The sequence below is a fragment of the Theropithecus gelada genome, chromosome 16, assembly GCF_003255815.1.
Source record: "Theropithecus gelada isolate Dixy chromosome 16, Tgel_1.0, whole genome shotgun sequence".
Lineage (NCBI taxonomy): Eukaryota > Metazoa > Chordata > Mammalia > Primates > Cercopithecidae > Theropithecus > Theropithecus gelada.
Genome location: NC_037684.1, coordinates 75,023,842 through 75,051,097, shown reverse-complemented (window position 1 = coordinate 75,051,097; position 27,256 = coordinate 75,023,842). Strand labels below are relative to the sequence as shown.

At 49.0% G+C, this 27,256-nt stretch overlaps 3 protein-coding genes across 3 annotated transcripts in view; 2 read left to right on the top strand and 1 right to left on the bottom strand.

Moving 5' to 3' along the window:
• Positions 1–3,022, top strand: part of DRC3 (dynein regulatory complex subunit 3) — a 41,946-nt gene extending 38,924 nt beyond the window's left edge. Inside the window, exons 11-12 of the mRNA XM_025362887.1 lie at positions 1,883–2,014; positions 2,706–3,022. Of these exons, the coding sequence (XP_025218672.1) occupies positions 1,883–2,014; positions 2,706–2,819 (246 nt within the window). The 3' untranslated portion in view covers positions 2,820–3,022. The remainder of the gene's footprint in view (positions 1–1,882; positions 2,015–2,705) is intronic.
• A 1,450-nt stretch (positions 3,023–4,472) lies between these two features.
• Positions 4,473–25,855, bottom strand: ATPAF2 (ATP synthase mitochondrial F1 complex assembly factor 2). The gene is made up of 9 exons (XM_025362889.1): positions 25,830–25,855; positions 25,533–25,702; positions 15,850–15,894; positions 15,454–15,599; positions 13,549–13,646; positions 11,858–11,938; positions 8,141–8,253; positions 7,528–7,643; positions 4,473–5,128 (listed from the first exon to the last, which is right to left on the bottom strand). The coding sequence occupies exons 2-9, from the start codon at positions 25,663–25,665 to the stop codon at positions 4,991–4,993; spliced, it is 870 nt and encodes a 289-aa protein (XP_025218674.1). The 5' UTR covers positions 25,666–25,702; positions 25,830–25,855; the 3' UTR covers positions 4,473–4,990.
• Positions 25,856–25,949: 94 nt separating this feature from the next.
• The window catches only part of GID4 (GID complex subunit 4 homolog), a 30,208-nt gene continuing 28,901 nt past the window's right edge, over positions 25,950–27,256 (top strand). The window contains exon 1 of the mRNA XM_025363788.1: positions 25,950–26,565. Coding sequence (XP_025219573.1) covers positions 26,128–26,565 — 438 coding nt within the window. The 5' untranslated portion in view covers positions 25,950–26,127. The remainder of the gene's footprint in view (positions 26,566–27,256) is intronic.

Sequence of the window (27,256 nt, the reverse complement as noted above, 5' to 3'; positions counted from 1 at the left end):
TCTGCCCACCTCGGCCTCCCAAAGTGCTGGGATTACAGGCATGAGCCACTGCGCCTGGCCAATGCCAACACTGTTTAAACAAAGAAGTTGCTTTGAAAGAAGTGTGTCTTTACAGCCACAAGGACCACAGAGCAGGGCAACAGCTCAAAAAAGATTCAGGAATACCTGTTTGCATAGTCCCTGCCTCCACCCTAGGTTTTCAACCTGCAGAAACTGGAGAGGGATCTGGAATATTCTACCCATAAAAACTATTCTAAGAGGGAAAATTGAAGTAGCCACCACTCTAGGCCACCCAAAGTCCAGAAACAACTTGTAACTTACATCTCAAAATAATTCCCTTAAACCCAGTTTCCTTTTATTTGCATTTTACAAATGTCACACTGTTTTTCATAACCAATTCTAATCATGTATCTTTCTAAGCAGACTTCAGTTTCTGTTGCTTCTCACAGCTTTTGAAGCTGTTTTCTACATATTCAAACTCTGAGGGGGATGATTTCTCTGCCTGGCTAAAAGCTCCACTATGACCCACTTTTTAGAATGAAGGATGAAAACCTTTTCGTGATGGGTTGACACTGTGGTTGTAGTTATCTCTAAAATAACCAGAACACTCATTTCTAAGCACACTGCCAGCGCTCACCGAAAACAGGCTTTACACACCTTTGAACCATTCCCAGAGCCTGGCCTGGGACCTTGTACACACATGGAAAGAACTTAATGATTTCTTGACATTTCTCCCTTGTGACTGTGCTAATTGGTCCCCCAGACACCCCATTCCACATATCAGCTAACCTGGCTTTTCCCACTGGGATTCTGTGGAAAATCAGCATCCCACAAGACATTAACAGGCATTACTCTGAAGTCTGTGGCCAAAAAAGTTGAAAAACCAAGAGAGACAAAGCTTAAAGGGTTTATTTTCCACAGGACTTTGTAGAGCCTCTGGAATACTTTGTGCTCTGCAAATCTTCAAGAGGGGCCTAGTGGGTGTTGGCTTTCCCAAATGTGTTTGACCAAAGAATACTTTTTTTGGTAGAAATATTAACATAAGATTCCACAGAACATGTTTTAGAGACCGTTAACTGCCACTACAGGGAAGAACAAAAAGTGTACACTCCACTTGCAAGTCCTCCCTGCAATACAGAGCATTCACGTGCTCTTCCTTACCAAACACCTCTGCTTCAAGGTGGAAGCAACTGCTTACTGAGTGCTTCGGTGGCCTTGCCCTGCTCTGGGCATTTCCACCATCCCAGGCAACGACAGCCACAGTGTCAACACCTGGAACCAGCGAGGCCTATTAGAGGGTGGTTGTTTCTAACAACTTTTTACAAGACAGCAAAGTCAGGAACAAGAGAAGGCAGAAGGAGACCCCAGATGGAATCCATGGTTTGGTTTTGTTGACATGAGTGGCAGTGGAGAGACAACTGTGGGGTGAACACCCATCAGTTTATAGGGCCTGCTGTCTTCAGAGCAGCCCCAAGACCCTCAGCCAGTCTCATGCTTCCATCCAGCAGGCAGAGGTTTTGGGCAAGTCAGACTTGAGAGTAACTGAGAGAAAAGCATTGTGAGAACAGATGTCCTGGGTGAGGTGCCCCCTGGGCAGCCATCTGCCTTCACCCTGGAGGAAACATGCTTCCAGCGGGGACTGCAAAGTAACACCCTGGTTGGCCCTTTCCCCCTCAACACCTGCCCTGCGCGGTTGGGGAGGCAGCTGTCACAGATGAATTCACAGATGAATCGGCAGAGTGCGCTGATAGAAAGGTGAGCTCTGCTCTGAGTGTGGCCTGCACAGCCAGGGGACTTCCAAATGCTCCTTTTCTATTCAGCTCTCTTTGTGTTCAGGGTGTAATGACACACACGTTCTCATTGGATTCTTTTCACTCACCAGCTTTTTGTTGATAAAGATACGATTGTTAATGCTGTCGGGGCATCGCACGACATCCACCTTCTGAAGATTGACAATCGAGAAGATGAGCTGGTGACCAGAATCAACTCCTGGTGTACACGTTTAGTAGACAAGGTGAGTCAATGCCAAGCCATCCTAGCAGGTTGGACAAATTTTTCTAGCTGACATGGAAATCCTCCCTAGGTAGTGGATAGAATTCTCATTTAGGAATGAAATGAAAGAAGAAATAAAATTAAGGATTATAGAACTCCACACTGAAGACAAGGTTGCCCAGAGACTTTAAAACCAATGGGCTTCGGCCAGGCGCGGTGGCTCACGCCTGTAATCCCAGCACTTTGGGAGGCCGAGGCAGGCAGATCACGAGGTCAGGAGATCAAGAACATCCTGGCTAACACGGTGAAACCCCATCTCTACTAAAAATACAAAAAATTAGCTGGGCGTGGTGGCGGGCACCTATAGTCCCAGCTACTCGGGAGGCTGAGGCAGGAGAATGGCGTGAACCTAGGAGGTGGAGCTTGCAGTGAGCCAAGGTCGTGCCACTGCACTCCAGCCGGGTGACAAAGTAAGACTCCATCTCAAAAAAAACAAAAACAAAAACAAAAAACACAAAACCCCTGGGCTTCATCATTTTCCTAACTCCTACTTCAAATACACAGAGATCAGCAGAACCTGGGGAGGCGCCGAAGCAAATGCGGAGATTTGCAGATCTCAAGGAACTATTTTCCCCTTCCCTCAAACTGGACTCAGTGAAAGATATTAACCAATGATCTGATGTAAGGAATCGGGCTTTGGTTTCACTCCTCAGATTCACAAGGATGAGATCATGAGGAACCGCAAGCGCGTGAAGGAGATCAATCAGTACATCGACCACATGCAGAGCGAACTGGACAACCTGGAATATAGCGACATCCTAGACTAGATGAGTGTCAGCCACAGGAGCTTCTTCCAAACATAGCACCAGCCCTAACCAAGAGAAGGAGGTGCACATGCCTCACCGAGCACCTCGGGAGAGTTGCTGGGCATCTCTCAACTACGATCCCCCACACCATTCTTGCCCCACCCCTGGAAAAACTTCCAAAAGTAGAGAAAATAAAGGACTCATGTCACATTTCCCCTATTCATTAAAAAAAAAAAAAATCAGCTGGGCACTGTGGCTCACGCCTGTAATCCCAGCACTTTGGGAGGCCGAGGCATGCAGATCACGAGGTCAGGAGTTCAAGACCAGCCTGACCAACATGATGAAACCTCGTCTCTACTAAAAATACAAAAATTAGCCGGACATAGTAGCGTGTGCCTGTAATCCCAGCTACTCAGGAGGCTGAGACAGGACAATCGCTTGAACCTGGGAGGTGGAGGTTTCAGTGAGCCAAGATTGCACCACTGCACTCCAGCCTAGGCAGCAGAGCGAGACTTTGTCTCAAAAAAAAGGAAAAAAAAGAGAAAAAAAAAAGGCCGGGCGCGGTGGCTCAAGCCTGTAATCCCAGCACTTTGGGAGGCCGAGACGGGCGGATCACAAGGTCAGGAGATCGAGACCATCCTGGCTAACACGGTGAAACCCCATCTCTACTAAAAATACAAAAAACTAGCCGGGCGAGGTGGCGGGCACCTGTAGTCCCAGCTACTCGGGAGGCTGAGGCAGGAGAATGCCGTGAACCCGGGAGGTGGAGCTTGCAGTGAGCTGAGATCCGGCCACTGCACTCCAGCCTGGGTGACAGAGCAAGACTCTGTCTCAAAAAAAACCCAAAAATAAAAACAAAAACAAAAAACAAGAAAATCAGAATTCATGTTCATGTAGGAACAGGAGAAAGAGTTTGAGATGAACAGCCGGTCCCAGGCCAGCTGACAGAGTGACTCCCAAGGGCACTGCCATCAGCTAGACTCTTGGCTGTGGCATAAAGTCAGACACGTGCCCCTGCCGTTTCTCCTGCCATGCCTAGGCAGGCTGCTGGCCACAGGAAAAAGGAGGCCGGTGTGGGCTGAGACCTTCTCTGCTCTGGGTGCTGAGGGGCAGCAATGCAGGAGAGGCTGCAGCTCCCACCACAGTGTGGGGGCCTGGGCCTGCCCACCAAGGCTGAGGTTAGTCACAGGGACCTGAGGACCCTCCAGAAGAGCAGAGCACAGGCGGGGCATCCCAGCTCCACCACACCCCCGCAGCCCTGGTGTCATCTGTGATAGTACCTCACAGTGCCTTCGGGGAACAGTTCAGGGAGACAGTGCGTGGGAAGCATGGAGAGGCACCCAGCATGTGATCAGTGCCGTGTGAACAGGGTTGATGCCATTACCTTACTCAGGCTGGCAAGGACAAAGGACTGAGAAAGCCTGTCTGCCTAAGAACCACACTCGGGATCCCCACTGCCCTCTTACTGGCCTGACACCAGACAGCAGCACCTGCCTCCTGGGACATTAGAGGTGGCTACGTCGGGAGGGCCCCTGGGACTCCTGGGTGGGAGATGAGCGGAAACATGCACATCAAGTGACCTCGCCAAGCCTGTCCATTTTCTACTTTCTAGAGTAAATCACTTGTTTTAGAACAGTAGGAACAAATAGAAACAACCAGCTTAAACCACGATCATTTCAAAAGATTGATTAAAAGCCAGCCAAAAAAAGCCTTCAAGTTGAGGCTGAAGAACACAAATAGAGTTGTCTGTGGATGACATGACTGTTTCCCCAGCACAAGGTTCCCAACCACAGGCAGCAGATATCCAAACATGCCATGGGAGATAAGCTGTTTAACCCTCTGGAACCTAGACAAACCAGGAAGAATGGAGAAGTGCAGAAGTGCACGTGAAAACAGGGCTCAGCACATTTCCAGGGTGGAGAAATATTTAATAAAATCAGGGTTGAGAGAAAGTAGTTGTACAATTCATCTCCCACATTCATTGCTGACCAGGCCAGGGGCACCTGGTTTGAAATCAGGCTGACCTCCGGACAGTCGCACTAGCGCACTGTGTTTCGGGGAAATCTCAGGGTGATGCTGAGGCCGAGGCCCCAAAAGTCAAGGAAGTCAGCCCCACAGGCTGAGGAGCCCTGACGGTTGGGGGAGCTGTGACTGCGCTGCCTCTATCCTGCTGAGTGTGCGCTGCCCAGGCCTCACTCGTTCAGGAGCTTGTGCTTGACTGTGGTGCTCTCGGAGCAGAGATGGATGAAGAGGGTGCCGGCAGCGGTGCGGGCCCGCAGCTCCTGCAGCTCGTAGTCATGGGCCCACTCAATGTTGCCCCACTTCTGGATCTGAGGGACGGACAAGACAAGTTGCTGGGTGAGTGGCCAGTGCCTGGCTGCCTCCTGGCCAAAGCCACATTCCATTCCAATAGCTCGGCTGAGGGCAACAGGTTTGGATCTTGCCAAAACACGAGACATGCCTAGAGGGAGGCGGCAGGTAAGAACACCCAGGTGGGCCAGGCACAGTGGCTCACGCCTGTAATCCCAGCACTCTGGGAGGCCAAGGCAGGAAGACTGCTTGAACCCAGGAGTTCAAGATCAGCCTGGGCAAATATGGTGAAACCTCATCTCTACAAAAAGTTTTAAAAATTAGCTGGGTGTGGTGGGGGTGCACCTATAGTCCCAGCTACTTGAGAGGTTGAGGTAGGAGGACTGCTTTGAGCCCAGGAGGTTGAGGCTGCAATGAGCCAAGATCATACTGCTGCACTCCAACCTGGGCAACACAGCAACACCCTGTCTCAAGAGCACCACACACACACACACACACACACACACACACACACAACCACTCAGGGAGCCAGAGCAGGCACCTGTGCTTTCTGTGGCATGGATGGTCTAGAAGAAGTACAGTCCAGGCCCAGGGCCAGTAGCTGCCCACCCACCACTGAGCAAGCTGGGTACCAGAACCACCCATGTGACTTCTTTGAGGAGGCCTGACTTATGTGCCATCCCTTCTCCTACACTTCCTCCCGGGAAGCCTGTGAATGGACAGCCTCTGCAAGTTGCCTTGCCATGCTGGGCTACAAGTGCACCCCGAGCCCCATGTGGGTGGAATAACTAAATCAAGCAAGGCCATGCAGTGGCTTCAACTCTAACTCTTGTGGTAGTCACAGAACTACAGATGCTTCTGCTCTGCACACTGGGGACACGTTGCAGATTCTCTGTCTGAAGCTCTAAAAACAAGAGGGAGGAACCCTCAGACACACGGTGTGGCTGTCCAGACAGTGTAACTCCAACCAGACCCTGCTGGCTCCTCCCTGGCTAGTTGCCCAAGAGGCCTGGCCTGGCCGCCCCAGCTCATCCAGGAACTCAGAATCTGCCATGCTACACAAGCTATTTGAACTTCTGGGTTGCCTGGTCCCAAACTGTAGAATTGTAATAAGTCATCTGAAGAGTATTCCATACTTTCATTGTATACCATCACATACATAATTCACGTTATTCCTCTGTTTGTAGAGGATCGAAACCAAAGTTCAGAGAATGATGGCCTGGCTTGGGTCCCATAGTCAGAAGCAGTGCCCAGACTGGCTTCCCACCAGCCCTACAAGTCACCCCCTTCCTATGTAATCGGTTCTGACATCCAGAGAATAGTAGCAGGCCTACTTTGTTATACAAAAATAGTTTTTTTCCCTGGCATTTTTCTGAGCAGAAGAGTATAAGAACTAGGGAAATACATCACAAAAAGCTTTTTTTTGTTTGTTTTTTTTACCATACTAGGGACCAATTCATAATAGCAATTAACCTTCTGAGGTTGGTGGAATAACTGCAAAGATGGCCATAATTTTCAGAGTTAAAAAATGCAAACCATACTGTAACAAAACCTTAATTCTGAGCCCACTAAATCAAAACTTGTGTACAAACAGCAGCTACCCCTATGCTCCTCTGCCAGCCAGATAAAATGTCAGGGTATGAAGGCTTAGCTGATGCAGGAGCACAAACGGGTTCTCAGTCATCTTGGCAGGGCCTGTTCTGCAGGCTTTATCAAGCCCAGATGGTCTTTATCCACCCGTGAACCTCCTTGTGCAGAGTGAGGCCTGACAGTCTTGGCCTAAAATCACCAGACCTGGCTTCAAGCCCTAGCTGGCACATTTTCCAGAGGTGCAACCTTGCACCTCAGTTTCCTCCTGTGTAAAACAGAGATAACCACAGCTCCTACCTGCCCAGGCTGCTGAGCGGAGGTGAGATGGATACAGTGCAGGAACACAGTGGTAGCACTTACTATTATTTTTTAAATGTTATTATCCTACAATACTTTTTTTTTTGAGACAGGGTCTCACTTTGTCACCCAGACTAGAATGCAGTGGCACAATCTTGGCTCACTGCAACCTCCACCTCCCAGGTTTAAGCAATCCTCCCACGTCAGCTTCCCAAGTAGCTGGGACTACAGGCGCTAAATTTTTGTATTTTTGTAGAGATGGGGTTTTGCCACGTTGCCCAAGCTGGTCTCAAACTCCTAACCTCAAATGATCCACCCTCCTCGGCCACCCAAAGTGCTAGGATACAGGTGTGAACCACCACGCCAGGCCTACTTGACAATACTTCTGCTGGTCCTTGATTTTGATTTCTGCATGTACTCAAAAGTAATGAAAGCCAACTATGCATAACTGTATTTCAGATGGGTTAGCTGTTCCCCCAAAGTGAGTCTGAACTAGGAAGGGGAAGGCGGGACCTGAGGTGCTGCTCCTCACCTGGTACTCCTCCTCCAGGCGTGACAGCAGCACAGCCTGCTCCACTGTCAGGTGCAGGTCAATCAGGCCCAAGGTCAGCACCAGGGACTTGAGCTGGGCAGCTACAAACTCAATCCCTGCAGGGACACAAGCCAAGTCAGGATCCAAAACAGGGCAGCTGCCACAACCTACCCCTTGTGAGTCCCAGCAGCCCTAGCAGAGAACAGAAGCGAATGGTGCAAAGAGCCATCCAGCGATTGTCTCACTCTTCTGAAAGAGCACTCTGGTTTTCCCATCCTCCTCTGCTCTTACCCAGTGAGACACATGACCCGAACTTGACAAATCAGAGCTTCCCCCACCAGTCTAGTGATTGGTTCATGGATGGACATATGACCCAAGCCAGGGCAATGAGATTGAACTCAAGACTTTCGCTGGAGAGTCAAAGGTGGAAAAGTGTGAGCCTAGAGCACCGAGTGATGGGCTAGCATCAGAGCCAGCCAGCCTCCACACTCAGCTAGCCCAGAACACCCCTGTGCCTCTCTACTCACAGCACCTGAGGAGGGGCAAGCACAGGCTTCAGATACTGATGGCCTTCACAGCCACCTGCCAAGCCCACAGGAAACTCTATACATACCTTGTAAAGCCCACGTGTTGTAAGATGCCAGGTGGCTGATGAGCACCTCCCGAGTCTTGGCGGGGATGCTGGGTCCCATTATGCTGGTGGAGGAGTTGATCTCCACGCCGTATCTGAAAGGAAAAGGGCTTCAGTGTGTCTCTGTCATGCTGTAGCTCAAGAGCAGCCCACCTTTTGACTAAAAACAAAGGCCTAAGCTTCAGAGCATGTGTGTGCATTGGCCAAGGAGCTAGTCTTGAGGCCTCCAGGAGCAACTGCCACCATGCTCAGTGGCCTCCTGACCTGATTTTCTTTTTTTTCCTTTGAGACAGAGTCTCACTCTGTCGCCCAGGTTAGAGTGCAGTGGCGCGATCTCGGCTCACTGCCAGCTCCACCTCCCGGGTTCACGCCATTCTCCTGCCTCAACCTCCGAGTAGCTGGGACTACAGGCGCCCACCACCACACCCGGCTAATTTATTGTATTTTTAGTAGAGACAGGGTTTCACCATGTTGGCCAGTATGGTCTCGATCTCTTGACCTGGTGATCCACCCGCCTTGGCCTCCCAAAGTGCTGGGATTACAGGTGTGAGAAACTGCCCCTGCCTCCGATCTGATTTTCTGTCCCTCAAGAGCAAACTTAGAGGACCAAGAAACTGTGCTGAATGAAGGGATAGTTCCTGAGTCATGTGAGCTGGGGCTCAGTTATATGCAGCTGCTTGAAATGTTCATTCATTCACCTGGAATCTCCATCAAAAGGCCATGTGCCTTTTACATCTCTTTAAAAAGTTTTTCACATTTGAGGCCATATAAAAGTTAAAAACAATACTTAAAATGGTTTTCCTTAAAATAATGTTTACATATGTCATATATCATGGAGGTTTTCTTCTTTTTTATTGAAACACGGTCTCACTCTGTCACCCAGGCTGGAGTGTGCTGGCATGATCTTGACTCACTACGCAGTCTCAACCTCTCAGGCTCAAGCGATCCTCCCATCTCAGTCTCCCAAGTAGCTGGGACTACAGGCATGTGCCACCACACCTAGCTAATTTTTTGTAGAGACAGAGTTTCACCATGTTGCTCGAGCTGGTCTCAAACGCCTGGACTCAAGCAATCTGCCCACTTTGGCCTCCCAAAGTGTTGGGATTACAGCCATGAGCCACCATGACCAGTCATTTTTTCAAACTTTTTTTTTTTGTTTTGAGATGAAGTCTTTCTTGCTCTCTCCCCCAGGCTGGAGAGCAGTGGCACGATCTCGGCTCACTGCGACCTCCGCCTCCCAGGTTCAAGTTATTCTCCTGCTTCAGCCTCCTGAGTAGCTGGGATTATAGGCGCCTGCCATCACGCCTGACTAATTTTTATATTTTTAGTAGAGATGAGGTTTCACCTTGTTGGCCAGGCTGGTCTCAAACTCCTGACCTCAAGTGATCCGCCTGCCTCAGTCTCCCAAAGTGCTGGGATTACAGGCGTGAGGCACCACGCCCGTCTTATTTTTTCAAACATTCATCAAGCCTCTACCTTACATAAGGCATTGTTTTGGGTCTGTGGTCTATGGGACATGTGCTGGCTTCAAGAGATGATACCTTTTTTTTTTTTGAGAGGGAGTCTCGATCTGTCGCCCAAGCTGGAGTGCAGTGGCGTGATCTTGGCTCACTGCAAGCTCTGCCTCCCAGGTTCATAAGCCTCAGCCTCCTGAGTAGCTGGGACAACAGGCGCCCGCCATCATGCCTGGCTAATTTTTTCTGTTTTTAGTAGAGACGGGGTTTCGCCGTGTTAGCCAGGATGTCATGATCTGCCCGCCTCGGCCTGCCAAAGTGCTGGGATTACAGGCGTGAGCCACTGCGCCTGGCCAAGAAGATACATTTTCAAGAATAATCATAACTAAATAAAACAGAAAAACACAATGGGGGATAAAAATAATTTTTGTAATTTTATTTCATATATCACTGATTTTTTCTGTTGCTTAAAAAAAAATCGGCTGGGGCCAGGCGCAGTGGCTCATGCCTGTAATCCTAGCACTTTGGGAGGCCAAGGTGGGTGGATCATGAGGTCAGGAGATCGAGACCATCCTGGCTAACACAGTGAAACCCCGTCTCTACTAAAAATACAAAAAAAATTAGCCGGGCATAGGTGGTGCACGCCTGTAGTCCCAGCTACTCAGGAGGCTGAGGCAGGAGAATGGCGTAAAACCTGGGAGGCGGAGCTTGCAGTGAGCTGAGATCGTGCCACTGCACTCCAGCTTGGGCGACAAAGCGAGATTCCATCTCAAAAAAAAAAAAAAAAGTCCGGCTGGGTGCAGTGGCTCACGCCTGTAATCCCAGCACTTCATGAGACTGAGGTGGGCGATCACTTGAGGTCAGGAGTTCGAGACCAGCCTGGCCAACACAGTGAAACTCCATCTCTACTAAAAACACAAAAATTAGCTGGGTGTAGTGGGCACCTGTAATCACAGCTACTTGAGAGGCTGAGGCACCAGAATCACTTAAACCCAAGAGGTGGAGGTTGCAGTGAGCCACGATCGCACCACTGCACTCCAGCCTGGGTGACAGAGCGAGACTCCGTATCAAGAAAGAAAAAAAAAAAATCCTGGCTGAAATTCCTAATAGTACAAATGGACTGTAGGAAATGGCTAAGTTTTTCTGTAAACTCTTAAGGATAGGGTATTTCCTGCCACAAGAATCTGATGATTTTATACTATAGCAAAGATCTCTAGGCACCTAAATTATTATATTTCATTAGATTCTGAAATGACACTGTATTGTTGCATTCCCACACAGTATTGTAGTCTGGTCTTTAGAGCACTGCCTTTGCCTTCTCCTTTAAGACCCAAGGACACCTGCCACATTGTGAGCATCGGGCAGCATGTGGCAAATCAGTAAACTGATTGGTAACATCACTTTTGTGAAAAATGCTATACCAAGAAATACGCCTTGCAAGCTTAGAAAATGCCATGGTCAAGGTACTACCATGAAAGCCAGCCCTTCCAAATTTCCCTTGGGATCAAATGAAATTGAATTTATTTTGCCACCACATCAATAATCCATTCAACTTTGCACTCGAGTCTTCCTATTAAGGAAAAATATTTCGTATCAATTCCTGGAAGCTACATATCCATTGGATGTTACCTGTAATTTGCAGGAAGCTATCCAGACTTTTCTCCAAGTGCGTACATATCATAGGTGTTGTTCTGTTATTTGATTTAATAGTACAGCAATTGTGACAGAGATGAAAATCACTGCTAAAATTTGAACATTTACTGTGTGCTAAGCAGGATGCTAAGCCTTTACATGCATCAGTTCATTTACTCCTCCTCAAACCCTGAGAGGTAGGGATTATTAGCCCCATTTATGGACAAGGAAATTGAAGCTCAGAGAGATCAACTCATTAGCCAAGTCACACAACTGAGTCTCTAGCAGGGCTGGGATTCAAACCGACACTGCTGCTCTGACCCGCTGGCAGAAGGTGGCCTGGGGACTCCACTGCTTCTCCAAGGACACAGAGCTGCCCTTATATTTCATGAACTGCTATAGCAGGTGTGCTGTACCTAGTGGCTGAAATGGGTGCTTTTTTCCCAAGATGACCGTATCCCTGATCATATGAGGGGAGCCGAATCCCATGAGTGCTCTGAAATCAGAAAGCTGACTAGCTAAGGGCACTAGTTTTCCAGCGTGGTCCCCTGACCCCAACACTCCACCAACGCAGGTGCCCAGTCAGTGCTTTCTGCAGGGCTGTACATCTTACCTTTTCTCAGCCCATTCGATGATTGGATCCCACTCATTCCTTTGAAGTTCCACTAATGTCTCAGGCTCCTCCACCCTGTAGCTAATTCATTGTAAAAATCACCTTCATTAATAAAAAAGTACAATTCCTTCATTCAGTGACAGAAAAGGAAAAACACAAAGGACAACAACAAAAATTTCACCACCACCATCCCAGTCCCACAAGTCTTTTCCCCTAAAGCAGTGGTTCTCAAAGTGTGGCCCTGGTACCACCATCACCTGGGAACTTGTTAGAAATACACATTCTCAGGCTGCATCCCTATAGAATCAGAACTTCTGGAGGTGGGGCCCAGCAATCTGTTTTAACAAGCCCTCTAGGGGATTCTAATGTAAGCCTGAGTTTGAGAACCACTACCCTAAATGCCCCCAAATATCTGACAGGTCCAAGCTTGCTGCGCTATGTTACTGTCATTCTAAAGCAGATCCAATCTACTAACTGCAACCCTGGGTCCACACCCGCTTGACCTGGATGCTGAACGGGAATGCTGTGCCAGATGCTCAGTCTTTGCATCTCTACCCTCACCCCCTCCAAGAGACTGTGCCCCTGGTCACAGACCAAAATAGCCTGTTTACACCTCACAAGCCCATCCACCTCCTGGCTACAGATGCAGCTGCTGGCACAGATGCCAGACCTGATGGGACCAAGCTAGAGGCCAGGCTGTGCCATTTGTTTGACCAAGAGACACAGGCATGAGTCAGCTGAGAGGAGCTGAGCTGCAGGGTTTTATGGGATGGGAACCCAAGTGGGCATTATGGAAATCCACCGTCTTGTGTAAGCAACGTGGGGAAGAGAGGTCATGAGTTATGCTGGGAGGGGCAGATGGGCAGCCAACCTTTCCTCCCTCACCTTCCGCTCACCCCAGTAGGGCACAGGGAGGAGCTCTGACATTGGATCTTACAGCTCCCTTTCCTGGTGGCCCGATCGTCCTTCATTTCCTGTCAGGATTCCTGTATAGTTTTCAAGAATCCTCTTTTTGTCTGAGCTAGATTGAATGGGTTTCTGCTCCCTGAAGTCAAGTGAACCTAATATAAATGGAGCGGGCTTTCCCACTAGCTATGGGCCACCCCCTTCGAAAGCATGCCTCCAGTCATCAGTGCTGACTTCCTGTGTCATCGTGAGATGACTCAGGATCCTAGAGCACTTGGGCTAGCAGGCACCCTGCTGCTCAATCATTTCCATTGTTTCTCAACTTTCCTTCGGCAACACTGACCAATTAGCCAAGATATATAGACACAGAGGAAAATTCAGAACTGGAGAAGGACACTCCTACTTATCAGCATCCATAGTGCCAAGGATGTCTACCTGAGAAAGTGTCAGTGGGCAGAAGTTTAAGGTCACAGGCGCCCCCAGGCCTAAGGGGCCTGTCGTCACGGCACCTGCAAGAGCTGCATAACCACCCTCCCAGCCTAAGGAGCAGCTTCTAGGCTAGAGAAGAGGGGTGGCCATGTTCTAACACCATTGTAGCCTGAGCAGTCCTCCTCCTAAGGGGCTACAGAGCAGCCAAATGCCAAAGTCAAGTGGGCCACCTTCCCTGTCCTTGCAATAAATGGAGAGGGTTTCTTCTTCCACTGATAACCATCTGGGCAAATCAGGAAAAATAGCCCCAGGGACTGTCTCAATCCAAGGGGAATGCCCATCTAAATGTCCATTACCAGATGGTGTCAGTGTCCAGAAACTTCACGGCTGCCCGGATCAGCTGATCCTTGTTTCTCTGGGTTGGGTTGTCCAAGGATGTGTTGCACAATGTGGTCTGAATCAAAGGCAAAAACCACCCTGTCACTGCCTGTGGGGCTCAGACAAAAGCCCTGCTTTCCTGAGGACACCTCATCTGACACATAGCAGATAGCACCACAGCACAGCCCTCCACCAGAGGCATCTGCACTACCGGAGCAGCAGCACAGCTACTGAGAGTGTGCCACAGCCAGGCTCCATGCCAAATGCTTTCTGTCGATGCTCACAGGACTTGAGGGAAGCTTGCAGCAGCCCCATGATTAGTGAACCTCTCCACAGTCACATTACCAGGTTCTAGTGTATTTAATCCTCGCAACAACCCTTTGGAATAGGTACTATTATTATGCCCATCTGGGATGTGAAAACTGAGGCCTAGACAGGTTAGGTTAAGTACATCATCAAATACAGTTAATAAGACACGTATCAGTGATGGAGCTCAAATCTGACTGGAAACCTTTACCAGCTGCCTGCCTTACACCTTAGAAAGCAGGGAAACAGACCATGCAAATCAGGATTAAGATTATTTGTTCTGGCCAAGTGTGGTGGCTCATGCCTGTAATCCCAACACTTTGGGAGGCTGAGATGGGTATATCACCTGAGGTCAGGAGTTCAAGACCAGCCTGGCCAACATGGTGAAACCCATTTCTATTAAAAATACAAAAATTAGCCAGGCATGGTGGTGGGTGCCTGTAATCGCAGCTACTTGGGAGGCTGAGACGGGAGAATCGCTTGAATCCAGGAGGCGGAGGTTGCAGTGAGCTGGGATTGCACCATTGCACTCCAGCCTGGGCGACAGAGCGAGACTCCGTCTCAAAAAAAAAAAAAAAAAAGAGTATTTTTTTTCCAGACTTACCTTGTCAATAACAGGCTGCTTAGGTTACCCTATTCTTTTGTAGCCCCAATCACCCCAATTTCACTAGGTTGTCAAGGATTAGGCCAGCACCTCAGCAGGCTGTGATGTTGGCAGGAGGCCCATGTGAGTTTGCAAAGGTTGAGCACAGCAGCGGCTGGGATGACAGCAGCTGACTCCTACACTGACTCAGTGCCCAATCAGTGCTGGGGACCATGCCAAGGGCTTTCTTGCATCATCTCATCTCATCCTGACCACGGCTCTGTGAGGTGGGTACTGTTATCACTCATCTTAGTAGATGGGGAATACAGGGCTGTGAAAGGGGCAGCAACCTGCCCAAGGTTACAGTCTAGAAGCTGCAGAGGCTGGACCAAAGAGTCTGGCTGGGCCCTTCCTTCCCCAGGCAGCCTTGGTGCCTAGATGAGCCACTTTGGTGTGGACGAGGGGCTCTGGTTCTATAGGGAGTCTTCCTCACCTCACCCATCTGCCTCCAGTGGATCTTATAGTCAACTAATATTTATTAAGTACCAACTAAACTACCTGCTAGTGGCTGTCCAGATACTGGTGAGTAAAACAGACATGGCTCCTGCCTTTCTGTTGCTTACCAGGCAGTAGAGACAGACAGACAATAAATGTGCAAACATAAAACAATTATAAATTGTCTAAGTGCTGACAAAACAAATGGCCAGCTGCTGTCATAGAAAATAAGAGAGCTGGGGAGTCAGTGAAGGTGACATCTGTCCTGAAACCAAAGGAGAAACCAGTCATCCAGCACATCCTAGGAGAGAGAACTGCAAGTAGCCAGGCCAGACAAGGAAAGAGTTTAGCACACTAGTGACTCAAGAGGAGGTGAACACCTGGGGCCCAGGTAGGCAAAGGACCATCCCCCAGGGCCTTGTCAGAATTTGGTAAGGGATCTACCCTAGGAAGCCCTGGGTGGGTCTCAGGGTCCAGATTTGCACTGTGAACTTGTTACCAGGTGCATGGTGTAGTACTTGATGGTATCCTGCTGGGAATCCCATTCAGTGGCCACTGCAATGGCCAGGGCCTCACTGGGGACGGTAAAGAGCTTGGCTTGGGGAGTTTTCAGCTTCCTCTGGTCCAGGTTTATCTCAAAGCCACCTTGAAAGATCAAATGAAAAACTCTCAGGGATTTGTTAAGTGGAATCAAGTGACCATTCCTATATTTAGCCACTTGAATTGGTGCAGACAAAGCCAACTCTGAGTCCCTTACAGAAATATATCTGACAAAAGCAGGAAGGATAATCTCACCACGGAACCAGCTGAAGATGAAAAATGTTCCCGACCATTCACAAAAAAAAAAAAAAAAAAAAAAAAAAAAAAAGAGGCAGTCAAAATTTCAGACACTCACCTTCACCCTGTGTGATGCTGACATTCTGATAAAACCTCTTCCTTTCTGTAAGAAAGATTTTTCAAAGAGGCAGTTTAAAATAACGTTGAGACAACTCAGGAAGCGACAGGACCAGCTTGTATCATTACTGCTAATGTTGATTGATTGGCTTGATTTTCATATCCCCATTCAAGGTCTGCCCTACTCAACATGGTATAATCAACTGCTTCTGATTAAAGCTGGGGGAAGGGAGCATCCGATCTCCAGGGAGGAGGGAGGAACAGGACATGCTGGTCATGCCTCTGCCAACCCCCCAGCCTGGGGACAAGTCTGATCAGGAGCATCTCGGCATGCTTTCCCACCCTCCCCACCACCAGTGCCACCCCATGCCAGTACAAACCTAAAGTCGGTGTCTGAGTGGGACAAAGCTAGAGACTCATTTCAGGCAAGACCCTGATGCCTCTAAGGAGTGAGTGGAAAGCCAGTGTGCCTGCGCAGGGTGTGCGTGTGAGGTACATAGGCAGGATGCAGAGCTCCCAAGGGCATTTCCCATCCCCTCTCTCCAATTCATTAACCTAATTAACCAGCTTGCTTATGTATCCAACAGGAACTCCAAACATTTCCTTCAAGAAAGGGAAAATCTGTGTCCTGTGTTTTCTTTTGAAATTAACTTGAATAAAATCTTACATGAAACAGTCTCCTTCTTTTACCCTGGAGGGATTAACAATCAAGAGTACTTCTAAGGAATTATGCAGATTCCCTCAACTGATAACAAAGAAGTCACATTTTGGAAGCTATAAGCTATAACTTAGTCTCTCACATCTGTGACAAACACAAAACTTTCATTCATTCATTCGTTTGTTCACTCGTTCATGTGTTCACTGAGTTCTCAAAGTCTTCGGAGGCCCTAACTGAAGTTATTTATTGGAAATAATGATGCAGCATGTGGAGGAAAAAAGAGTAAATCATTTGCTTTATTTATTTATTTATTTATTTATTTATTTGAGATGGCTTCTCACTCTCTTGCCCAGGCTGGAGTGTAGTGGTACAATGTCAGCTCACTAAAACCTCCGCTTCCTGGGTTCAAGCGATTCTCCTGCCTCAGTTCCCTGAGTAGCTGGGATTATAGGCATGCACCAACACTCCAGGCTAATTTTTGAATTTTTAGTAGAGGCAGGGTTTTGCCATGCCAGCCAGACTGGCCTCGAACTCCTGACCTCAAGTGATCCCACCCGTAAGCCACCATGCCCAGCCAAATAATTTGCTTTTAATGCTAAAAAAAAAAAAAAAAAAAAAAAAAAAAAGGCTGGTCACAGTGGCTCATGCCAAGGTGGGAAGACTGCTTGAGGCCAGGAGTTCAAAACCCAAGCTGGGCAACATGATGAGACCCCATCTCTACAAAAAATACAAAAATAAGGCTGGGTGCAGTGGCTCACACTGTAATCCCAGCACTTTGGGAGGCAGAGGCAGGTGGATCACCTGAGGTCAGGAGTTCGAGACCAGCCTGGCCAACATGGTGAAACCCTGTCTCTACTAAAAATACAAAAATTAGCAAGTATGGTGGCGCATGCCTGTAGTCCCAGCTACTCGGGAGGCTGAGGCAGGAGAATCGCTTGAACCCAGGAGGCAGAGGCTACAGTGAGCTGAGATTGTGCCGTTGCACCCCAGCCTGGGTGACAGAGCAAGACTCCATCTCAAAAAATAATAATAAAAAAATACAAAAATAAAAAATTAGCCAGGCATGGCAGCAAATGCCTGTAGTCCCAACTACTAGGGGGGTTGAAGCAGGAGGACTGCTTGAGCCCAGGAGGCTGAGGCTGCAGTGAGCTGTGATGTCACCACTGCACTCCAATCTGGGCAACAGAACAAGACCGTCTCTTGAAACAAGCAAACAAAACAACAACAACAACAACAACAATAATAAACAAGCTTAAGTTAAAATTTCATTAATTCAAACAGACCATGAAAATTCAGGAGAAATTAGTATGTGTGCATGGAGAGGGAAGGCTAATGGAGAAGCGGGCAACTGGTTTTACTCCAAATATTTTTATGTTTTCCTATCATATCAGTTTTCTATAAATCTCATTTGCTATCACTAATACTTAAAGACAGAGGGCCCAAAATTGCATTCCACATTTGCACTTACTAAACTAAGGCCCAAATTTTTTTCCCACAAAAATATTTGTGTGTCTACCATGTGCCTTGGCACTTGGGATACAAGAGTCAATAAAATAGACAGGGAGTTTAAAGTTTTTTTCAGGATCAGATCTGTCCACCAAGATGATGCTGTCTTTCTATGGCACGATTTACCACCTTCATCTGAAATCACAACACTGATTATCTCGTATGTTTTACACTAAAATTGGAAGTTTACAGCACCCTAGTGCTTTTAAATTTCTTTACATACTGTCCTGGTCATATCCAAATGGCAGGCTAGACATGGGTCTGGAGGCCTCCTTTCCTCTCTCAGGTCTGGAGTGAGGTAGACCATGCCCTCCATGTTTTCAATGCAACAGGCTGGGCAGCATGTATAAAACCAGGCCAGGCAGGAAGTTGGGAAGGGCTCTGAAAGCTCTGACTCAACACTAGGGAAAGGGTCTTCCCACGTCAGCAGGAAGTGCCAGCAAGAGTGTACAAGTATACAAGAGTGAGCACTCTAGCATACTTCCAGGCCTGGTCTGGGAAGTGAACCCAAGAGACCTGGGCCAGAAGAACAGACTCAGGGCAGGAACTGCCAGCACAGGGCTGAACCTTCACAAGCTCCTGGGACAGCCAGGTTTCCCAAGAGGGAAGTCTTTTTTCTGTTTTCTCGGCCAGGCTCACTTCTGTAACTGAATAAGAAAAAACTAGACGGGAGTGGGATGGATGGAAGGCAGGGAAGGAGCCACCAAAATTGCTTAAAGCATAAGAAAACCATGCAGAAAATGAGACAGCAGAAGGGCAAAAGGAGCCCAGGGGCTGCCAGTCCTCAGATTAGAAGGCAGGTGCACATAGATGTGTTTTAGCCAGGGGCTCTCCTGAATGACCCACTGACACGTGGAAGGGCAAACGTGTCTTGGAACAAGCTTTGGTGAGTACTGATCATGTTCCAGGACATATGGTAAGTCCTGGGAATGGGACATGTGCAAAGCTCATCTCTGCACCCTCCAGCCACTTACTGTGTAGTAGGAATACAGACCGCTAAACCAGGTAAACAATAAGGTGACTTCTGTGATGGGGCAGGCAAGTGGAATGATTAGTCAGAATTAGATTGCAACTTGAAGGTGAGGCAGGACGTACCAAACTTTATGACTGATTTTTTTTTTTTTTGTGGAGGGGGCTGTGGAAGTAGTTTCCAGAAGAAGAAACCGGTTGCATGAAGGGCCAAGGCTTCGAGACAGCAGTTGTGGACTAGACAGATGGTCAGAAGGAGAACGCAAGATTCTCTAAGATGCTAGAGAGGGCAGTGGGGCCACATCTGGGGGACACGTAGATCACTGCAAAGACAGCAAAGGGAACCAAGTAAAGGCTCCACATAGGCACACAAGAACATGATCTGGGGCCAGGCGTTGTGGCTCACACCTGTAATCCCAGAACTTTGTGAGGCCGAGGGGGACAGATCACTTGAAGCCAGGAGGTCAAGAGCAGCCTGGCCAACATGGTGAAATCCTGTCTCTACAAAAAATAAAAAAATTAGCAAGGCATGGTGGTGTCTGCCTGTAATCCCAGCTCCTCAGGAGGCTGAAAATCAGTTGAACCCAGGAGGCGGAGGTTGTAGTGAACCAAGATTGTGCCACTGCACTCCAGCCAGGGTGACAGAGAGAGACTCTGTCTCAGAAAAAAAAAAAAAAAAAAAAAGAACGAACACGATCTGGACAATTCATTTGGGGGATCCATGTTCCCCAACAATGTCACATAAGACAAAATGTGAGACCACCAGAAACCCATGAAGCTCCCATGTTCTCAGTGAATACAGGGTTAACAGACATCAATGGGAACCCTGTCTTTAAACATGAAAAAAAATCAGCCTAGCTTCGTAGGATCAAGCAGAACTGGCCTTCTCTTTAGAAAGATTACCAGCCTCAGGAACCACAACTCCCACAGTGCACCAAGAAGAGGAAGTACTGGTTTCAGAGCTGTCTCAACGCCTTTATCTTTTAAAACAGTGCCATCTGGTGGGCCTTAAACCTTAAAGGTGAAATTCCACCTCCAGGTCCATCTGTAATCCTAGGGCGGCTCTAACCAACTCTTTTCAGGTATCAAAATTCTTCAGCCCAAATACATAAAGAACTCTTACGACTCAATAACAAAAAGACAAATAGGCTGGGCATGGTGGCTCACTCCTGTAATCCCAGCACTTTGGCTGGCTGAGGTAGGTGGATCGCTTCAGTCAAGAGTTCAAGACCAGCCTGAGCAACATGGCAAAACCCCATCTCTACAAAAATACAAAAATTAGCCAGGCATGGTGGCGCACGCCTGTAGTCCCAGCTACTCAGGAGGCTGAAGTGGGAGGATCACCTGAACCTGGGAGGTTGAGGCTGCAGTGAGCCATGAACACTAGCCTAGGCAACAGACCAAGGCCCTGTCTCAAAAACAACAACAAATAACCCAATTTAAAAATGTTCAAGTCTGAGAGACATAGGTGGGAAGATGGCTTGATTCCAGGAGTTTGAGACCGGCCTGGACAACATAGCAAGACCCTGTCTGTACAAAAAAAAATTAAAAATTAGCTGGGCATGGTGGCACATACCTGTAGTTTCCAGCTACTTTGGAGGCTGAGGTGTGAGGCTCACTTGAGCCCAGGAGGTTGAGGCTGCAGTGAGCTGTGACTATGCAACTTGCACTACAGCCTGGGTGACAGAGCAAGAGCCCCTCTCTTTAAAAAAACCATGGTCAAGGGATCTGAATAGACGTTTCTTCAAAGAAAATATACAAACAGCCATTAAGCACGTGAAAAGATACTCAACATAATTCATCAGAGAAATGCAAATCAAAACCACAATGAGATACCACTTCAAACCCTTTAAGACAGCTATAATAAAAAAGACAACAAGTGTTGTTGAGATGTAGAGAAACTGGACCCCTCAAACACTGCTGGTGGAAATGTGAAATGGCACAGCCACCTTGGAAAATAGTCTGGCAGATCCTCCAAAAGTTAAACAGAGTTACCTTTGACCCAATAATTCTACTCTTAGTTATATACCCAAGAGAAATGAAAACATATGTCCACACAAAAACTTGTACATGAATGTTCATAGTACAAGTACATGAATGTTCAAGTACAAAACTTGTCCATGAATGTTCATAGTAGTGTTATTCATATTAGCCAAAAGGTAGAAACAACCCTGTGTCCACCAATGGACGAATGGATAAGTGAAATGTGGCATATTTACATATACAATGGAATATCGTTTGGCAATAAAGAAGAATGGGCTGGGTGCAGTGGCTCATGCCTGTAATCCCAGCACTTCGGGAGGCCGAGGCGGGTGGATCACAAGGTCAGGAGATCGAGACCATCCTGGCTAACACAGTGAAACCCCGTCTCTACTAAAAATATAAAAAATTAGCCGGGCGCGGTGGCGGGCACCTGTGGCCCCAGCTACCCAGGAGGCTGAGGCAGGAGAATGGCGTGAACCCAGGAGGCGGAGCTTGCAGTGGGCCGAGATCGCGCCACTGCACTCCAGCCTGGGGGAAAGAGCAAGACTCCGTCTCAAAAAAAAAAAAAAAAAATGGAGTATTGATACATGATACAAGGTAGATAAAACTTAAAAACGTTTAGGTGTGGTGGCTCACTCCTGTAATCCCAGCACTCTGGGAGGCCGAAGCAGGAGGATCACTTGAGGCCAGGAGTTTGAGGCCAGCCTGAGCAAGATCCCATCTCTACAAAATACTAAAAAACTAACTGGGCATGGTGGTGTGTGCCTGTAGCCCTAGCTACTTGGGAGGCTGAGGCAGGAGGATCACTTGAGCCCAGGAGTTTGAGGTTACAGTGATCTGTGATCGTACCACTACACTCCAGCCTGGGCAACAGAATGAGACCCAATCTCTTTAAAAACAAACAAACAAACAAACAAACTTTAAAACATTATGCTAAGTGAAAAAGTCAGTCAAAAAAGACCACATTCTATTTCTATGAAATACCCCAAACAGGGAAATCTATAAAAGAACAAAGGAAAGTAGTAGTTGCCAAGGGATGGAAGGAATAAGGATGACAGCTGAAGGGTACAGGTTTCTCTTAGGGGTGATAAAAATGTTCTAAAATTGATTGTGGCAATGGCTGTACAATTCTGTAAATATACTAAAAACTATTATATTTACACTTCAAGTAAATGAATTGTATAGCAAGTAAATATCTCAATAAAGCTGTTTAAAAAAATCCTTCAGGCCAAATGTACAACATTTAGTAAAATTTTTCTGCAAAGAATCAGATAGTGGCCGGGCGCGGTGGCTCAAGCCTGTAATCCCAGCACTTAGGGAGGCCGAGACGGGCGGATCACGAGGTCAGGAGATCGAGACCATCCTGGCTAACACGGTGAAACCCCATCTCTACTAAAAATTACAAAAAACTAGCCGGGCGAGGTGGCGGGTGCCTGTAGTCCCAGCTACTCGGGAGGCTGAGGCAGGAGAATGGCATGAACCCGGGAGGTGGAGCTTGCAGTGAGCTGAGATCCGGCCACTGCACTCCAGCCTGGGTGACAGAGCAAGACTCCGTCTCAAAAAAAAAAAAAAAAAAGAATCAGATAGTAAATATTCTAAGTTTTGCAAGCCATACAATATCTGTTCCAACTATTCAACTCTGCCACTGTAGTGAAAGTAGCCATATATGATATGGAAATGAATGCATGTGGCTGTGTTCCAATAAAACTCTACTTACAAAAACAGGTGGCAGGCTGGACCCTGATCTACAGACTACGTAATATCCCTCAATCCACACCACTATTCTATGAGAATGACAAGGCAGCTAATGCCTCGGAGGTGATAGAGAAGCTAAACGTCTTGTCTAGGTGACAGACAACTGGTAAATAGCAGAGACAAGACTTCTAGTCTTGACTTCATCAGGCAGTCGCATTCAGCGAGATATGCTGAATAGATAGGTTTCTCTAGAATACCTCCCACTCTGGGAGTCAACAGACCTCTGATAAGCTGGTGCAGAACTGCCACAACCACCTCACAGAGGTCTTCTTGTTGCAATATCTCCTTCTCCAACACCTCAGTGACCCTTTCCTAAACTCCTCCTCTCCCTCTGATAACCTTCAATGGCATGGCCATTCCTAAGTGGCCAAGTTCAATCAGCTTGCTGACTGAAGTGTTCATTGAGAAGAACCCACTGGGGTTTAATCTTCTACTACTCCAAACACGCACAAGTATGTCACAACTGGTAATGTCTTTAAAGAGCACACATGGGCCTGATTTCTGCACCTCCCTCCTCATTCATTCATTCCTATTTTCTTTCACATTTGACTGCCTACCATGTGCCAGGTACTTCCAAGAGCCTAAACTAGTAAGTTTAGGTACTACCTACCATGTGCCAGGTAATTCCAAGAGCCTAACTAGTAAGTTTAGGCTTTTTAGAAAGGAAAAGAAGGCAGTAGATCAAGTGCCACCATTATGTAAAGTGAGCATCCACTAATCTAAATTAACCCTTCATGGTTGGGCGTGGTGGCTCATGCCTATAATCCCAGCAGTTTGGGAGGCTGAGGCGGGCGGATCACCTGAGGTCAGGAGTTCATGACCAGTCTGGCCAACATGGTGAAACTCCATCTCTACTAAAAATACAAAATTAGCCTGGTGTGGTGGTAGACACCTGTAATCCCAGCTACTTGGGAGGCTGAGGCAGGAGACTTGCTTGAATCTGGGAGGCGGAGGTTGCAGTGAGTCAAGATTGCGCCATTGCACTCTAGCCTGGGTGACAAGTGCAAAATTCCATCTCAAAATAAATAAATAAATATATATATACACACACATTAAAAAATTAATTAATTAACCCTTTGCTTTTTGCCAACTTGGTGAACTCCCGAATGTGTCCCCTTTGCTATGCCTCCCCGGGATGCCCTTCCTTCCTCTTCTTTACTGGCCCTTCATGGCCCATTTCCAGGCCCTTCCCCTGAGTCCTACAGGTGAAACTTCAGCTCCCTGCTGCATCCAGCCCCTTTCCCCATTTCTATAAAGTTATAGAACTTGGACAGGTGCAGTGGCTCACGCCTGTAATCCCAGCACTTTGGGAGGCCGAGGCAGGCAGATCACAAGGTCAGGAGTTCGAGACCTGTCTGGCCAACATAAACCCCATCTCTACTAAAAATACAAAAATTAGCTGGGCATGGTGGCAGATGCCTGTAGTACCAGCTACTTAGGAGGCTAAGACCAGAGAATCACTTGAACCTGGGAGGCGGAGGTTGCAGTGAGCCGAGATCGCGCCACTGCACTCCAGCCTCCACGACAGAGTGAGACTCCGTCTCAAAAAAAAAAAAAAAAAAAAGAAACAGACAAAGAAAAAAAAAAAAAGAACTCGACAGCCAGAAAGATCCTCAAAGACAACCTAGTACTTCAACTCATGCAGAAAAATGAGGAAGCAGTTGCATGCCCAAGATCACACAGATCTCAGAGGTTTTGCCAGTATCAGATTCTAGATTTGCACTCCTGCCACAATGCCAAACTGCCTGTGAAGTTCTCAAGTTTCTAAAGCAGGCAGTGTTAGGGAAAAGTCCCTCATATCTTGCTGTCACCCTGGACATGTTCTAGATACCCAACACTCTCCCACCTTCTTGCTGAACTCCTACTCATCTATCATGGCTCAGCTTAAATGCCCTTCCACCCAAGACCCATTCTAAACCCTGAACAGCCCCAAGATGGGAGCAGGTGATTCTCCATGTTTTCACAGCTTCTTTGTATGTCCCTTATCAGGATATTATAACCTTTTGCACTCAACAGTGAACATCATTCAGGTGGGTCTTTTTCTTCTTTAACTGAGCTTCTCTACCAATACATACAGGTGGGTCTTAAAGACTACCGTGTCTCCTGCCTCCAGCACTATAAAACTAATTGAATGGTGGGAGGGTGTTACTGCTTTTCATTCACTGAAATGAATCATTCTCACTCTTACCCTAACACCACTCACCATCAGCAATGAAAGAGCCACTACTTCTGAGCTTCATCAGAGTTGGAGGTGGAGGTGACTCCACAGTCAAAGGTGGAGATGTCAATTTCTATTTAGCAGAGAAGGCTGCATGATGGCAGAGGTTGTGGTAGGAGGGAAAGTCAGGAAACCTGCAGCTGAAGTGCCCAGGATGGAGGAATGAAGGTCCAGGTTCTAGGTCCCTTCTGTGCAGGTATTGTGTTGGGCAGTGGAGACACGGAAAGCAGTCAGACACCTCAAATCTCTGAGAGAGTCTGTCTGTAACCTAGGCGAAGTCCTGATTCAGAGCCCAAACTTCCCCTTTTGAAAACAAGGATGACATCTTATTTCCTAGGGAGGGCAGCCATAAGCTTTGAGAAAAGCTGCACAGGCCAAATATCAATTACTGTATCGTGCGTCACTCGCTGTTCCCTCTCGGGTCGTCTGCCCTTGTCTGGGCTTCACTTTCTCATCTGTAAAAAGACTTGACCGGCTTGCATAACCTCATGAGCCTGAACCCTGCCTCAGTCACCTCGCTTTGCATAGCCGAAGCCCGAAGCCCACCTTACCCCAGCTCGGCCCCTACCCAAAAGAGAATGTGTCATAGTCTTACCTGTCGGCGGGGCGTAAGCCCGGGCTGGAGACGGGATGGTTGGCCCCGGACTCATAGAAGCGCAGGGACCACCCGCAGGCCGATTCAGGAGACGGCGTCCCCCGTCCCGCAGCCTGAGGCAGCTCCTCCACATCGCGCCCGAGGGTCTGGGAAGATGCGCGACGCGAAACCTGGAGCAGGAAACACAGAGCGAAGGGACCCCCAAAACCGCACGTTCGGGCTGTACGGAAACCTCTCACCGCTTCCTCAAAGCCCTCAGCCTCCCTTGGACGCCGCCATCTTCCGCATGACACCAACGGCGCGCCGTCGCCTTCGCAAACCTCCTGCGCACACCCCCAGTCAATCAGCATCACAAACGCACCTCGCCCCGCCCCCTCCACGCCGCGCCTCGGCGAGGAGACTACAAGTCCCAGCGGGCCGCTCGCGCACCCCGCCACGTGTTTTCTCCTCCCGCCAATGGGCGGAAGCGCCGCGTGAGCCTGCTCCCGCCCCCGAGGCTCGCCCGAGCCAATCGGAAGGGGCGGGGTGTGTGTGTGTGTGTGTGTGTGTGTGTGTGTGTGTGCGTGTGTGTGTCTGTGAGTGTCTCTGTGTGTGTATGTGTGCGCGAGGGCAAGTCGGGAGGGGGACCCAGCTCAGGACTGGGAGGCCCTGCTCGCAGGTCCCTGGGTCCCGGTGGCGGCCAGAGCGCTTGGTCCGCAGGCAGCGGGCGGGTGGTCGCCCCTCCCGCCCCCACCCCGCGCGTGCGCGCCCCGGCCTCTCCCTCCCCGCCACCCTCCTCGGCTCCCGCGCGGCGGCGGCGGTTCCTCTCCCACTCCCCCCAGCCCTGGCTCCGGGGGACCCCGCGATGCCCGTCCGCACCGAGTGTCCCCCGCCGGCCGGTGCCTCGGCTGCCTCCGCGGCCTCACTCATCCCGCCGCCGCCCATCAACACCCAGCAGCCCGGCGTGGCCACCAGTCTGCTCTACAGCGGCTCCAAGTTCCGCGGCCACCAGAAGAGCAAGGGGAACTCGTACGACGTAGAGGTGGTGCTGCAGGTGAGCGCCGGGCCGGGCCGGGGCCCGAGGGCCTCCTCGCGGCGCTCACGGGCCGTGCCCGCCTCGGCTCCTCGAGCCCGCAGCCGCGGAACAGGCCCTCGCCGCCGGGGCCTCCTGCACCCGGCGCTTCCCACCCGGGACCTGCCCAGCCTGTGTCTCACACTCTCCGAGCCCCAGCCCTGACCTGCCCCTTCGGACCCGGAGCCCGTCGTGACCGGCTCCTGGCGGACCCCGAACACTCCCAGACTTGAAGCCCGTGACCGGCCCGTCTGGGATCCGGAAGCCCCTCATGACTAGGGAAAGGCCTGGGTCCTTCCTCCCCATGACCTGTCGTCCCTAGCTCAGGGACTGCCACCAGCCCTTTTCAGACCCTGAAGCACTCTCCATTGGTTTCACCAGACTCGGGACCCTCCCCGTGTCTGGGCCCATGTCAGATTGTCTCAGACCTGAGACATGCCCTCCCGCCCCTTCCTCAGTCCCAGGAATCCGCAGACCCTGGGGTCTTCCTGCTCCTGAGATCTCCTTAGGAGGGCTTCATCAGACCCCCAGACGGGGGAGCGCCTAACCCACAACTGACTGGTCAGGCCCTGGCCCCACCTCAAGACCAGGCACTCACTCCCTGAGTGCCGCTCACAGTCTGCTGGGATGTTGCCTCCTGGGTCCCCTGTTCCACTCACTGCTTCTGTCTCTT

Excerpts from the sequence above, each read along its gene's own strand:
- ATPAF2 (XM_025362889.1), bottom strand. The coding sequence starts at position 25,665 with ATGTGGAGGAGCTGCCTCAGGCTGCGGGACGGGGGACGCCGTCTCCTG. Across the intron at positions 11,939-13,548 it reads CTGGACACTGACACCATCTG|CTACAGGGTGGAGGAGCCTG; the intron begins GTAATGGACATT and ends ACAATGAATTAG. Across the intron at positions 5,129-7,527 it reads GCCTGGAGGAGGAGTACCAG|ATCCAGAAGTGGGGCAACAT; the intron begins GTGAGGAGCAGC and ends TCCGTCCCTCAG.